The following is a 16,932-nucleotide window of genomic DNA, read 5'->3' as shown; positions in this document are numbered from 1 at the left end:
CCACAGATCTTCTGTGGATGTAGGCTTCCTCACATCCTTCTGTCTCTTCATGTAATCCCAGACACACTCGATGATGTTGAGATCAGGGCTCTGTGGGGGCCATACCATCACTTTCAGGACTTCTTGTTCTTCTTTACGCTGAAGATAGTTCTTAATGACTTTGGCTGTATGTTTGGAGTTGTTGTCCTGCTGCAGAATAAATTTGGGGCCAATCATACGCCTCCCTGATGGTATTGCATGATGGATAAGTATCTGCCTGTATTTCTCAGCATTGAGAACACCATTAATCCTGACCAAATCTCCAACTCCATTTGCAGAAATGCAGCCCCAAACGTTCAAGGAACCTCCACCATGCTTCACTGTTGCCTGCAGACACTCATTATTGTACCGCTCTCCAGCCCTTCGATGAACAAACTGTCTTCTGCTACAGCCAAATATTTCAAATTTTGACTCATCAGTACAGAGCACCTGCTGCCATTTTTGTGCACCCCAGTTCCTATGTTTTCGTGTATACTTGAGTCACTTGGCCTTGTTTCCACGTTGGAGGTATGGCTTTTCGGATGCAACTCTTCCATGAAGACCACTTCTGGCCAGACTTCTCCAGACAGTAGATGGGTGTACCTGGGTCCCACTGGTTTCTGCCAGTTCTGAGCTGATGGCACTGCTGGACATCTTCCAGTTTCGAAGGGTAATAAGCTTGATGTGTCTTTCATCTGCTGCACTAAGTTTCCTTGGCCGACCACTGCGTCTACAATCCTCAATGTTGCCCGTTTCTTTGTGCTTCTTCAAAAGAGCTTGAACAGCACATCTTGAAACCCCAGTCTGCTTTGAAATCTTTGTCTGGGAGAGACCTTGCTGATGCAGTAGAACTACCTTGTGTCTTGTTGCTGTGCTCAATCTTGCCATGACATGAAACTGTCTTCCACAACCTCACCTTGGTAGCAGAGTTTGGCTGTTCCTCACCCAGTTTTAAGCCTCCTACACAGCTGTTTCTGTTTCAGTTAATGACTGTGTTTCAACCTGCGTGTGACATTGATGATCATTAGCACCTGTGTGGTATAATTGGTTGATCATACACCTGACTATAATCCTACAAAATCCCTGACTTTGTGCAAGTGTACCTATAAGAATTGATGCTGGTTTGAAGGCAAAAGGTACTAACACCAAATATTGATTTGATTTAGATTTTTCTTTTGTTCGCTCACTTTGCATTTTGTAAATTGATAACAATAAACAATCATTATTTATATTTCTGAACGCATTCTTTGTTTACAGCATTTTTTCACACCTGCCTAAAACTTTTGCACAGCACTATATAGATATGTATATATATATATATATATGTATATGTATATATATGTGTATATATATGTATGTATATATATATATGTATATGTATATATATATGTGTATATATATGTATGTATATATATATATATACTGTATGTATATATATATATATATATATATATATATATATATATATATATATATATATATATATACAGAAAATGCAAAGTTGATTGATTGACTGACTCACTCAATCACTCACACCTCAGTAAAAACACTTTTCCAATTACTTAAAAAGATGACATTTGGCAGGATTGTACATATAGCTCAGTAGGTATCCATTAAGAAAGGACATTTTGATAAATCAGTATTTAGGGGTAAATCCCACAACCCCAAAATAAAAATATACTGTAAATACCTCAAAATCTCAGATATGCTTTGAGTGACTTGATTGAAATTTAGTTAAGTTACAGATAAAACAAACTTAGCCAGCACCTTTTTTTATTTTTTGTCAACATTTATTAATATTATGCTAACTTAGATGCTCTGCACAATGCTTAGAGGTAGATTTATGCAAGCAAAGTATGCAGCAGAAGAGATTAGCAGCAGCACTAACCAATAGGATGGACAGTCGATTAAAGAAAAGACAGTGTCCTGGACAGGAAAAAGCATATGTAATCACATTTAGTATAGATACTGCTTAGCTTAAATGTCACTAGCATTGTAACTCACTTTCAACCAGGAAATAGATGAAATGGAAAGAGAACGCTCAGTGAAGTTCAAGGAAGATGTAAAGCACAATGATTAGCAAACACACTATAACCTTTGAACAGTGATGCCCCCCCAAACACCCAGCTCACCAAAATTCTATACATATACATTCACTTAATGTGCAGCCTGTAAGTGAAATTTCTGTTGGTAATAAGTTAAGGTAAAAATTGATTCAGTATTAGAATGATTTTTTGCCTATTGCTGTGGCAAAAAAATACAAGCTTGACTATACAATTGATGAAAAACAAAAAAAAAATTCTTACGACAAAATTAAAACATTAAAAGTGAAAATCGTAAACCTCTAATTGTGATAATAATATATACTTACATTTCACATTATGCCTACAGCCTCAGGGTTTGAAGTGCTAGGTACAAAGCCTTAATTGCTACACCACATTGTCTGATAATAATATTAGACTTTAGTAAAAGCACTATAAATATTGCCTACAGAAAGGCACTTTGTTACATAGTACTTATGATACACCTGACTAACTGAAGGCACTATAACCAAGGGTGATCGTCTTACAAAATTCTCATGAGGAAGCCTAGTAACACAGTTAATTAATCGAATTGCTGTTGTATGATATTTAAGCTAAAGAGTATCCAAGTACAGAAAGGATGGAGTTGGAGGTAAATTACCTCAAATCTACAGGATTTTAATATTTTCCACAATACCAGGATTGTAGAGACCAAGCCTATCCTAGAAGTACTGGGAGCAAACCAGGAAACAGCCATGGACTGGGCCAATTTAGAATTGCTAAATGGCATTCAACGTCCAGACACTGGGTCTGTGATGTGTCAGAACTTTTCACTGCATCACCTGCTATTGGATCTGTAAAATGCTAAAATGTAAGACAGAATGAAAATAAGAGGCATCACTCTCGTTCATGTCTTGGCCCTTTTATACTCTGGTGTTACCAAACACATATTAGTACATTAAAAACAGATGATTTTTATACAAGATTGTTATTACAATAAAGTTATAATCACAGCTAACTTGTAATGTAGCCAGTTGATTAGTGTCCGTTAGCATTTTCATAAATTTCTGGTCAGTTTCCAACAAACTTCCATTATTGAGAGATACTCGAGGAACAGGATAACAGATCTTTATGTTTACATGTAAATAAATACAGAATGTTATACAACTAGAGACAATAGAAAATAGATGTATATACATATTGGCATAGATTCATGTGATCTACCACAAACTAGTGAAAATTTCTTAGCACCTTCCAGACTGCAAGTTGCTTCTCATTCAACCACACTAGCAACAGTTTTTCTACCTCTTCCAGCACTTGAGACCTCTGCTTGGTTAACATTGTAATCCCTTTTTTAACATCAGCTGCTTTGTTAGGCCCTGTATACGCAAACAAAAGAAAATGGGAAACGGAGAATGGGAAATCATTGGCGCGTACGAACACACGTAGGGAAACTGGCTGCCAGTGTTTTTGTTCGCCACCAGAGCATGTGATCGTGAACAGATGTAAAATTTTGGCAAACTTTTTGATTGGAACCCGATTTGTACGTGTTCGGAAATGTTTGTGACCAGAGGTTCTACTGTATATGTCTCATGTTACAATCCCGTGTCCCTCTTTGAGTGTGTGTGTGAGCGTTAGTGTTTGTGCATTGCAATGGACTGGCACCCCATCCAGGAATGGTTCCTGTCTTTTGCCAGTATAGGCTTGGCCCCCCATGACCCTTACTTGGATTAGGTGGGTTCGAGAGCGTTGGGTTACACTGTAATGCAGCTCAGCATAGTGGCGTAGTTTTACTACTCCTGCATTATGGACTTCATTAAATTTCAACTATACAAATGTCAAGATAAGCAAACTCATCATTATAACAATGTTTGTATTCTATGTTAAAATTGTGAACATTAATAGATGTCGTCATGAATTAAATATATTTATATATATAATTTAGGACTGAGACAAAATTGAAAAGTTAGGACCAGGTGTTAAAATTGTACAGTTAATTTAGCAGGGTACTATTAATATCACAATACACTACGAAAATGTAAAAAACTCATAAAATTACTGTTTCTTATATTGCAGCAGACAACCTTTGTTTAACGTAATGCTATGGGGTACTGCACCCAGAAATCTGAAGACAAAGAAAATTTTGAATTTTTTTTGTGTGTGTAAAAAAAAAAATATATAAATACAGCTTCATAGCTTTCAGAGAGTGTTAAAGAAAGAGGGACTACTGCACAATTTTTCCTGCTTGATTAAAACCCGCATGTATTGTTGGTCACCTTACTGACCTTATCTTATTTCTAATCCTATTTTTTATGCTTTACAGATATTTTATCATATTACAGATTTACTGAAAATGTGAAGATCCACCCGCTCATGTTGGTACTCGCATTATTGACTGTGCCTGGTATATTGGCTATAAATTAGTGTGCTTCCTGTTAAGCATGAACAGCTTGTCACCAACACACAGGGACAGCCTTTGTTAGCTCATATAGCAGTGTTTAGCAGCTTTGTTCTTCCTTTGGGACTTAAGCATCTGAAAAATGCCAAGCTTTGACTAGCAGAATGTAGGGGCCGGGGGGCAAAATGATGACAAAAAAAGCTGATAATAGCATCCAACAGAGAACAGCATCAGTAGGTTAAACTTCTTATGTGTTAACAATCCAGTTGTTTCTCGGTTGGCTCATGTGAGCTGGAAAAATGTGTAGAATATATGTACCATTAATATATAGCATAGCAGTACTTCTGTATTTTTGACACAGTGAATGGACAAAAAATTAATTATACAAATAAAGGAATATTTGATAACTGGTAAATGTGCATTAGTGTATAGTGAGGTGGAGTGGTGTTAATTTTTACCTTGTGCTTGTTGCTGCTGAAATAGGTCCAGGCTTGCTGCAACTCTATATTGGATAAAGCAGATTCTGAAATTGGGTGTTAACTAAAAGCTACTTTAGACCAGAGAATATGCTATGTTAGAAAATTCATATTTAGCTTTGATCAGGTTAATGAAGAAAAATTAATTTAGATACAGTGCATTTTATATTGACAAGCTTGGAGTGCTGTGTGTGTTAACAAGCCGACTCAATCCAATATTGTATCATAGGGAGCCAGAGAATATCACTAGGTGCAAGGCAGGAAGTCTCACTCACATACACACACACACACACACACATTGAGTCAAGGCAGAAAAGGCATTAAACCTAACACATGCATATTTTGGAATGTGAGGGGACCTGAAGTACCTAAAGGAAAACATACAAACTTCACATGGACAATGACCAGGTGTAGAATTCAAGCCTAGGATGCTGGGTCATAATGGTGAAGTGGAGACCACTATGGTATTGTTCTGCCCATATCCCACACAGTATAGCTTGTTTTTTTCTTAAATGATTTTTTATCACGTCCAATGCAATATTGAAATTAAAACAAAGAACATCTTGTGAGTTAAACTCAATCTAGGGATTATAATTAGTCCTGATTCCAGATGCCCTTACCTTTTTAGCAGCAGAAAAAGGCCAGTTTGAAATGAATGAGTCTCCAGACATTATAAAGGTTTGGGGCAGCCACCTGTATATTATATCCCAGCTGCAAAAGTTTGAAATAATTGAACAGAGATGTTCACAAGACTGAGTCCAAAACAGAACTGAATACTTGGAGGTAAGATGGCGGTTTTTAAGGGCTGGGGAAGGAAATGATGTCATCTATGCCAGAACCGGAAGTGACATCATCAGAGGTGCCGGAGTCAGAAGTGACGTCATCAGAGGTGCCAGAACCTGGTGAGATTTCCTGGGAATGGTCTGCAAGAAACTGAGACCCCCTGGTCTGGTGTAGTATTACATTTACTCAGGCACTTTAGCTGTCTCCTACTCGCACATGTGTGACAACAGTGTGTTGGCTATGTGAAAATGGCTGATTTATTTTTACTTATAAAGTTTAACCTTAGTAGACTTTATCTAGAAACATTTAACTTCACCTGATCGTCTTTACAATATGGATCTTTTAGTTTCTAAGCAAATAAAATAAAGCTACTTGTTCTCTGGTCTAAACAATATGTACTATAATTGTGTTGTGCTGCCAGTTCTAGAAAATGGAATTCATAATGGAACCTGCTACTTAACACTAGAATTACCAAAGCCTATGAAAAAACTCGTAGATCCGTCCCACCTTAAATCCCTTCGCACCTCTCCGCCAGCGTCTTTTGTCCTGTAAATGTGTCGATAAGCAGCAAGCAGCCTGCTATCATATCCCCTACTGCCGCACAGTTTTCTCAGCTCAAATCTGTTTACCTGCGTGTCAGTTGCTTGAAGTTGTATAGAGTGAGAAGTCAAGCAAAATGACACCGCTTTATAAATACTATATCATTATTTGGAACACATGCATTTCTTGTGTGTTCCGTGTCTGCAACAATCTATGTAAACACATCATTAAAACAGAAATGTTTTTCATGTTTTAGTAATAATTGACAAAATGTAGACATGAAGTGTATAATGTGTGAAGCCTGAAGTCCAAATATCAAATAAACACTTTTCACAAAAGATACAAATATAATAGAACAAGTGCGCTTCTATTCAAGAATATAACTGCAGAAAAAGAACCTGCGTTAGGGTGCGACATTCACACCCCTTTGATACGACTGCTTTGGTGGCGCAACAGTATCAACTGTTGACTGGTAATCAGAACTTCACGGGTTTGACCCTGGACGAGTCCGTTTTGAGAAGTGAGCTGCTCTTATTCTTACTATTTTAGAATAAAAACATTCATTTGATATGAGTCTGTAACAGCCGGTGTAAATATATGATACTTGTAAAGGTTAGCTTTTTTTTTTTAAGTACAATTATCATAAAATTCGACTGATTAGACTGTTTTGTCCATACAGCCACTGAAAGACAAAGATTGGTGGTGCTGTGCTGCAAACCTTTAATTTTGCTGAGCCACATCAAAATAGGAACTTTATATATAAAATGAAGCAAAGAAGTAAATTGCGTGGATTCCAGGAAATTAGATGAGGTGTGCCTTGGAAACCAATGCATTTCACGAGCAGGTAGTCTGTGGCTGTTGCTTCTTCAATGCACTTAACTGACTGGCAGAGGTCATAGCTGCCAGACTGTTACCTGTTTAAAATTTTGGAGGCTTAATGGCATCTTTAATAGTGAATCTCTGCCAGTATCGAACATTTCATCAGGAATGCAGTTTGTCATGGTATGCAAACTCAAATGCTGCACTGATTAAGAACCAACTTGTCTCCAACCCTGCTGGGAATTGTCTGTGGGGTGCTTGCTCTTTTTACTCACGAGGTTGACCTCTCCAGTTTAAGAGTTTATTCTTTTAATTGTTTTGGCAGAATGGAATTCTAAACTATGGGTCTCAGATTTCTTAAATGATTGACAGGATAGCTTGATAAAAGAAGAAAAAAATACAGAACAGTGTAAAATCTGTTTTCTGATCTGTCATCTTTGGCAGATGTAACAAAACATAAGGACACCAAAAATGTGATGTTTTCACAAAGTAATAAAAAATAAAACTGCATAACTGCAATACAAACATATGTACAATATTATAGTATTACTTTGAAAATAACATTTCCGTAAAATGTAAATTTGTTTGACTAAAACTCATAAAATAAAGATTTGTTTGCTTAAAGACAATCATAAAAATGATTGGGTAGGTGAATGACAGGTGTCTTTACCTAGAAGAGAAAAAGAAATTTTGCAGATTTTAATAAAACTCTGCTGTTATAAATCTCTGTTTGGCATTTAGAGCTTTACATTTTTGTAGTGTGGGCACATATGCTGTTTCTTTTTCTTTTTTTTATTATATATATTTATTTTTATATATTTATGTTGGCTATGCCATTTTTTGCCATTTATTGTTTTCTACCACTCTCCCCGTTTTGTGTTTTTCTTTTGAAGTTGCTACCATTGTATGAGTTTGGTTCCTTAGGGACTACCATGTTGTTTGTATCAATGACCTCTGCTGCCATTCATGTGGTTTGTGACCAGTGATATCATCCTTAGCTTCATTATAAGCTTATTCTTATTATATTATTATTATATTCTTTATGTGAATTTCCCCTTGGGATTAATAAAGTATCTATCTATCTATCTATCTATCTATCTATCTATCTATCTATCTATCTATCTATCTATAAAAGATGATGGCTCCCATTGCTTCATGTCATACTTTGGGTTCTCTATGAAATAACAAAGAGTTTAGTGAAAGGTAGGAGTAAATAATACAATACAGTGTTGAAACCTTTTGCTAAAAATAAGTTTTGACCACAGTTTCTATGTTTTGCATTTCTGCCTTTGATGATTATTTTCTAACCATCTTCCAGGTATTTCTGACCCCTGTGTGTTTCTTCTGCCTATTGTCTATCTGATGTTAACTCTCTTCATGGTCAAACTTTTGCAAACATTGTAACAAGCCCATCCTTCGATACCTCTTCTCAATTAGAGAGATACATCTGTAGCTTATACTAAATGGTCTTTGACCCTAAAATTAAATGTTTACAAGAAAACAAAAATGTGTCTTTACAAATGTCTACACACAATAAACCTAATTTTTTAAAAATTTCAATTTTGAAAATTTCACAATTTCAAGTACTGTGGGGAAAAAAAAACGTTTTTCTGTCAGGCATTATTGAACAGAATACAGAAAGTATTTCCTAGATAAAAAGTCAGCATTGACTTATCTTTTGGGATAGTAAAAAGACTGCTGCTTTGTCATGTTAGAAGCTTACTGTATATTTAAAAGTTGTGTAGAAATGTCACATTCTTGTGGGTTCTCTTCTGGAAATCTGGTTTCTCCCCACAATACAATTTCAGGTCATTCATACAGAGTACAGATAAACTATTACTTGCATGTCTGACCAACATGCAATACATTGTCACTCAAGTAAGTATAATGGTGACTAAACTGGTGTTGTATGAGTAAGGGTGTGGGTATTTTTGAGAGAGTGTGTCTCATGTCGAATCTTGTAACTTTCAATCCTGTAGTGGAATACTCAAGTTCTGAATATTGATAAGGTAAACTTGCTTTGGTGTAGTTTGGCGATGTCTAGTGTCTTGCTTCTTCTGCCTTGACTTTTATTTTGTTTCATATGTTAATGCTGGTGATGGCTATTATCAAACAAGCTTACATATTGTAATGCGTGAGCCACTGTCTTGCACCCTAAAGAAGAGGCTGAGTCGAAGGGCTTCAAACGGGAGCTACCACTTCCCTATACACAGTCACAGCAAATGAACAGGGATGGGGACAGGTTATAATGTAGGTGACAGATACATTATGTGGGGAGGCTGCAAACTTGCAATTGCCTTGGTGGTGCTGCAAACCTGTGGGGAGCTGCAAACCTGTGGTTGCCTCGGCAATGGATAAGCAGTCCTCGACAGATGCGTCAATAGTGTTTTGGCATGCAACCCCATCGAGGACGGTCTGAAATGAGCTCAGAAGCATTGCAATATGTTTACAAGAAAGAAAACTTTCAAAATTTTTTGTTAAGCCAAATGTAAGAAAGGGAGAGATCACATAAGTAAAATGTAAATAAGGGATCAAAAAATAAATGTAGTCTAAATAACAGGCAAAAATGCTGAAAACCAAGAAGGCAAAAATCACTCTTACCTAAGCCACAATGTGAAACAAAAGCCATAGTAAAAATTCCAAAGCTATGAGTCAAAACCTTGAATAAACAATAAGCCTTAACACCGGCAAAATTCTTTGATAAGTACTTACAAACTTGGACATTTGAAAATAGAGACAGTGGCTTATAAAGCTTTCCATTCATGATATCACACCTGTGACTAAGCCAAACACTCCTCCTGCCAACCAATCGATCACCACAACTAAGCAACAATTCTACAAAATGACAGCGGCCGTAACAAAAACATATGACGTTGCATCCTAACAAAAATAAGAAAGACACTAATATATATTAACTTTTGGTTAACCAGAATTATAAAATAAAATAATAATGGCAAGCGAATCCCCATGACTTCAAATCCCATAAACAGGATTTTCTTACACCAAACATAATTTAAATATAGCTGAAAATAAAATTTTAATTTGTCCAAAACCTAACAGTTCTTTGATCCAAAAAGGAGACTTGCAATGGATAATGCTTACTTGACCAGCCTGGCCCTGAATATCAATCATCAAATACAGTTCTTTTGCAAACATAATGAGAAAGAGAGATGCACCATGATCAAAATTCAGAAAACAACACTTGCCTGATCAGATTATTAAGAGTTACACTTCAGAATCAGTGGAAGCGTCTGGATTCCTCAGCTAAGATTATTTGTGAGGAGGGTTTATGTAATGCTGTCTCCTTAAATCACCCATACTGCAACACAAGTTCAATACTACCTGCCACTGTCGCTCTGTACATGTTGCTGTGGCAGCTATCTACAAAACTGTGTGCACTGGGAGACATGGCTGGTTGTTTTTGGATTTTAAGAAATAAGCTGCCACATGTGAGCCTGTGCTGTGTTCTATTACTAAACTGAACGGTAAGGATAAGAGCTGCTGAAAGTCTTAAATTTGTTAATTTCTGTATGCACAGTCATTCAAGTTGTAGTGTTGAGAAACATTTCTTCTACAGACTAGAAACATTATTTCCCTTATACAAATGTTGTTTGCTTTTTGAAAAATATATTAAAAAAATTAAGTAACTAAATCCCAAAATATGTTTGCTTACATAGTACTTTACACAGTGAGCACTATTGCAAATCCATCAACATGGTTACAGTTGAGATGTACAGTAAAGGTAACAAAACAGGGAAATGGGATTGAGAAAGGACACATATAGACCATGTTGTGCAATGTGCAAATCCAAACATTATTTTGTAAGCTATATATGGATCACCATACTTGATACAGCTTCTCAAAGTGGAGTCTGTATTAGGTTAATTTTTTTTAAATATGGGTAGAGACAAGATGGAGCTTTGTTTGAGTATATCAAAGTGGACACATTTCATTGTGCAGCACAGTAACGTGCCATGCTTTGAGGTTTGGTTAAATATTACAATATATGCAGCAATGTAACACAATTATGCAGTAATTTTAAGTAACAGAATATCCATACAGGAGACTGGATGTACCAGGATGTGAAGTGCTTCTGAGGCTTATTAATTTAAATTATGGTCACTTCCCACAATTTAATATTTGTTAATTTACAGATTATTTTAAGGGGAAGGAAAAAACATCAGTGAAATGTTCATCTGAACATGTTGGAGAAGCTATGTAGGTGATGTTTTTTAGAGATAGGCTCATTACAGGCCCAGCTGTATTGTGTATGCTTTTTTGTAACTTGTGGTCTTGATCCCTGGTAGTGCCATCATGACAAGAAACATTGGGTAGTAATGCTGGTGGAAAAGGTCTTTTGAGGAAGATGTCTTAACTTTCAGCAAATTCTGATTTAAGGCCATCCGCCTCAGAATAAAAATAATTGCTAACAATAGTAATAGTGAAATGCCATGATGACTACTTTCCATTCTTTAAGTTTTCTGTTAAACACTTATTTAAATTTCATTGCTTCAGTGGCAACTTCCTACCTTGAAATATTTCTTAAGGACAGAGACAAGTGTTAAGTGGTGATGCTTCACAACATGAAGCATGCAATAATGTGAGGCTTTGTTTTGCAAAGCTGAAATCTTTTGGGAATTTGTTTTACTGAAATGCTTGCATTTTTTATCAATAATACTTAGAACATTTTGCTTATTTAAAAGTAAAGACAAACAGTGCAAAGTTTAATTTTAATCCACAAGAATGTTTGCTTAGCTAGGGAAGTAGGGAAGTACTACAGCCTTGATACCTTTAAATATGCATCTTAACTACTGTAGTCATTTTGTCTTTGTACAGCTACATTCATATTATTCTACTTATATACTTATAATGCAATTTATAAAGAAACTGTACTTGTAATTAAATGCAGCACACTACAAGCTTTATAATAGTGGACGTCTTTACATGCCACTAACCTGACTCTTGCTTGCCCTCTGCTGGTATTAACGTACCTGTAATAAGCTTTTTAAAACGATTAGTGGCAGAGCGCCTTGGAACTTTAGGACCTGTAAAGGCACGCAGTTACAAAATTAAAAGGGATTAACAGTTCTCACCTTTGTATCAGAATAGCATCTTCTCACATATTGTTTAATGCTGAGGTGTACTAGAAGCCTGTTTTGTTAAAATTATAAGAGTACATTGTGGAATGTAGACTACATAAAGTTAAACCCCACTGTTTGTTGTGCTGGGATTACAGATACGCTCCTGGGAAGTATAAAATAAAAGAGACTAGAAAGTTGCAAGCAAGGGTCTGTATAACTTTTGAATATGTTCATTAAAAATAAACTGTGCTTAATGTATTAAATTAATTCATTTTAATTACAAATAATACATATACGAGTAAGTAACTCATCTTTATTTGTATATGATGTTAAAGTAATATATTTGCACTAAACATTTAGCTCCAAGAATCCATTATTTATAAATTTTACGTTTTGTTTTTCCATTATGCAAAGTATATTTCAAGTTTCAATAAAAAGTATGTGTATAGCTTTTTTTTGCAGCAAACACCTTAATTTAATTCAACTTGCAACAAAAATTACACAGAAACAGCACACAACTCTCAGCTCAGCACTCAGTCCAAAAAGAGTGACGTCAGCACTTTGTTTTTAGAAAGGATAATGACCAGAAGTACCACAAAAATATTACCAGTGAGACAGACTTTAGAGATGGTCATGGCGTAGATCAGGGGTGGGCAGATTCAGTCCCAGAGGGCTGCAGTGGTTGCAGGTTTTTATTCCAAACCAATTAGTTAATAAGAAGGACCTAGTGCTCAAGTAACACTTCTCCTTCACTTTAGTTGTCTCACTCATTAAGATTTGGAACCCTTATTGCTTATTTTAGTCTTAAACAGCTGTAGTCTTGGTTTTTAATTGCTCCTTATTAGCAATAAGATGCAAATGACAAAAGAAATCAGCATTTCTCCATTTAGCTTGTTTCTGTTTACCCCTGTGTGTATTTATAGTGCACTATTGGGTTTAATTAAATACTTGGAAGGAAAGTGAAGAGAAAAAAATGAAGCACTGACAATAACTCGTCTGTTTCAGACTTCAAATCATTTGGATGATATCCTTAGAAAGGAAAATAAATCTAGGTTATGAGAATGACCTGATATGGCAGAGTTAAAGCACCAGCAAGCCATGAAATTAAATAATTGACAAGGATTGGTTTTCAATTAAGCAACTGGGTTGGAACAAAAACCTGCAACCACTGCGGCCCTCCAGGACTGAATCTGCCCACCTGTGGCTTAGATAAACTTGGCCTCCAAGAAGGATGTTAGGAGTTTGCAGAGGGACCTCCAGAAAGGTAATGCCATTTTTTATTAACAGGATTGTGCTACTTGTTGGAGGTCAATAAAAAATGGTCATACGTACAATGGAGTATAAGCCCCATTACATGACTACCCAATCCAAAGCTTACTTGGCAAGACATCAGCATATGGGAGGCAGTGAACTGCGGATAACTTCTCTGAAGCCATGATGTGGGTTGAATTATGCTACAGTGTCTTTGGTTCACCCGCTGATTTGAAAAATCCCTGCAGGATAAATAACTGAAACAAGATACAAAAAGTGCAATCCTGAAACAACTTGAGGAAAAATATGACAACCAATTTAAGGATTGCTGTAAGTCACAGCATTTTTTGATCCATGCTGTTCCAGTGATATGTCACTAATGCATTGTCAAATACAAAATGCAAACAATTCATACTGAGAATTGTATTGAAATGTTTGCGAAAGAGTAACAAAAAGGAGACATGCTTGTATTTTTGGAAAAAAACACTAAGGTAACAATAGTATATTAGTAAATTGTATATTTTAAGCAGTGATGAGTGAAACCTGTGCAGTCTGCTTTGCCACAGGTTTGCTGAAATTGCGGAAGGATACTAGAACTTATTCAAACTCTGCAAAATGCATTGAGGTCAATGGGAAAGGAGGAACTGAAGCAGTTTGAGTGGATTATACTAGTGTAATGGTCTTTAAAATGTCCATGAGGGCTAGGGAAATTTCTGCCAGCTATGTTGGAGTAATTTTTGTGGTCAGAAATGTGGCCTGAACTGTGAGGAAGCAGTGCAAATCACTGCACCACCAGACATCAAGCAACAAAAGACACAGATAGTACAGTAACCACCAACAAAATACAACAAATGGCCACAAACTAGCAGTAAGTAAAAATAGATATCTACGTTTATCATTTTTTACAGAGTTCCAATGTTTGGGGCACAGAGCCACACAACATTTTTTGAAGTCATGCAGCATACTGTTTTGAGTCTGATCGATCTGTGCAGATGCTTCACCCACAGCTCTAGGCTGGAGTTCCTGTAGCAAAGATAGGGTAGCCGGAACCTGACTAAAAGTGATGTAAGGAACAGATTTAGAGGTGACTCGGTGCTCAGAAAGGAGAGTTTGGTGTGAAATCTCAAGCACTGGGAGGAATAAGCCAGTGTTGAGAGTGAAAGCAGAGAGAGAGTGACAGTAATGGAGAAGTGTATTTGTCAGGTGGGCATGTGGGCAAGCCCCCTCAGTAGCCAGAAAGGGATCCAAGACCTATATAGCTAGGGCAGGAATGACGGTAGAATTTGATTTTCTTGTTTGTATCTTCTGTTCTACATGTATTTATCCCTGTCTACATATATTAATAAATGCATACCATTTTTAACATTTTAGCCTCCACAGTATAATTTCATGTGCATCACAGTCACTTTTGTTGTCTGTTTGTAGAGTTGATAATGATTTGAATGTAAAAAATATGCAAAATAAAAAATATCTTTAGGAAGTGGGTGAATCACATACTGATGAAAATGATTGAATTCTGTCATTGTAGGTCAGAAAGCCATCCAGGAACTTTCACCGAAGGCACACGGTCTCACAGTACAACCTGCAGCAAGAGCCCTTGCTAAACTCGCCACCTGTGTGCGTTCACCACGGCCGAGGACCAGTGTCATATCGCAACAGACGTTATCAGAAGGGAACCACTTCTTCGCGATCTCGACAGCACCTAAGGCATTCTCAGCAGGACCTATCGAGTTACTACCAAGGTGACAGCACCAGTCGCAGAAGCAGTAGCTCTTCTGAAACATCACTGTCGGCACAACGTAGTCGATCTCTTTACTGCTTGCCATCTGCCATTGACTCCACCTCTTTCACATCCTCAGTGCTTTCCCGAGCAGTTTCAGACAGGAACATTTCGTTCAGTGTCTTCACTGATGACCTGGATAATGCAGAGGAGACAGATGTGGACACTGGATTGAAGATGAGAAGCTCTGATATGACAGTGGTATCTGGCTATTCCAGGCTAGGTGATCCTTTCCAGGGCTGTAGGTCTTCCTCTGAGAAGATTTGCCAGACATACTCCAGTAAAACTCTTCCCAGTCAGGCTCGTTTACAGTCCATGATGAAGAATCCAGTCCCTTCTTTTTCTCAGTTGTCATGTGGTTCACTCCCTTCCCTCACTGACATCCTGCATGCCTCACCTTCTTCCAGAGACCTGTGGCCTACTAGTGTTTACCAGCACAAACTGACCACTTCAGTCACACAGCGCCATCCCAAAGACCATAGACATTCCAAAAAGACAGACACTACCTCTTTCTTATATCATGACAATTTCCGCAATTTACCACAGGAGGACCTTGAACTGGAGTTTTATATCTAAGTTATCTGACATGTATGCACTACTCAAGGATTTACTATCTTAATTTTTGGAAAATATGTATCAGGTATCAGCTGTATGTGATGCTGAATGTCCACCTGTTCCAGTAGCGTCACCCTTATGACTTTGCATTTACTGGCTTGCATTTCTGCAGCTGCCTTTGTTTAGCCTTTCCAACAGAAGTGCTGCTGTTTTATATAAGATACCTGCAAGAATTAGCAACATTACCTGGAATTTGTGTTGGGTGTGCAAAAGCCAGCAAGGCAGCAGACAGCAAACTGAGGAAGGAATTCAGGATTACTTGAAGCACCATGGGCCAGGAGCTGGATAGTTTGAAATGAAATAAAATAAAACACATCAATTATTAAACTATACAAATTATATTTCATGTGTAAACTTGACTCAAATTAAAATGAATAATAAATCATCTTCTTTACCAAATTTATATATAAATGAAAAATTACATTTTTACAGGTATTTAACACGTAATGCCAGTAATCCAGAACAACATATCACACTTGACCTTTTGTATTTTGCTCTACGTTATATACATTATTAGTAAATACTCATAAAACATAAGAGTATAGCAGAGCAACCTTTACTGTTTAAACATACCGAGATAAGCTTAATTTGAGCCATGCTGCTGCAAATGGTTAACTTAAGGTAGAAAACTGACCTTATCTAAAATTGTATTTTGAAGACCAAATCAGTTTAAAGAAACTAGTGTGCAGCATACTAAATACAATCTCTCATTAACTTACATTCATTTTGATGTGTTAATTGATTATGTAAAAGATAGAGGAATTCCACACTGAGCTATACAATTTGGAAATACAAAATGAAACTGTGTTTTTGCATAAAACTCTTCATATTCATTAGCCTCAACTTTGTCTTTTAGCAAATTTAGTGATTATCGTATTTCCTTATCTACCAAATACCACTTACTGTATATATTCTTTTTCCTATGTAAAATGTATTTATTACTTGATATGGCATATTGATGAAAAGCTGACAGATTCCTAGGATCCTTGGAGGATTCATAGTCACACCGTAGAAAAGTTCTGCCACGTCAGCAGGAATTTTTTATTCATATCACAGTTTACCTTTTCTAAATAAGGCTTTCAAAACAATCAAGCAAATCAGTGGAATAATTATTTCTAACTGGCTCTTGTATGAGTCGATTTCTAAATAA

At 36.6% G+C, this 16,932-nt stretch overlaps 1 protein-coding gene across 1 annotated transcript in view; it reads left to right on the top strand.

Moving 5' to 3' along the window:
- Positions 1-16,183, top strand: part of LOC114651128 (protein FAM124A) — a 65,129-nt gene extending 48,946 nt beyond the window's left edge. The window contains exon 4 of the mRNA XM_051926257.1: positions 14,916-16,183. Coding sequence (XP_051782217.1) covers positions 14,916-15,743 — 828 coding nt within the window. The 3' untranslated portion in view covers positions 15,744-16,183. The remainder of the gene's footprint in view (positions 1-14,915) is intronic.
- The last annotated feature ends 749 nt before the right edge of the window (positions 16,184-16,932 follow it).

The sequence above is a fragment of the Erpetoichthys calabaricus genome, chromosome 4 (genome assembly GCF_900747795.2).
Source record: "Erpetoichthys calabaricus chromosome 4, fErpCal1.3, whole genome shotgun sequence".
Lineage (NCBI taxonomy): Eukaryota > Metazoa > Chordata > Cladistia > Polypteriformes > Polypteridae > Erpetoichthys > Erpetoichthys calabaricus.
Note: the sequence above shows the minus strand (reverse complement) of the source record. Positions and strands in the feature narration are given on the sequence as shown.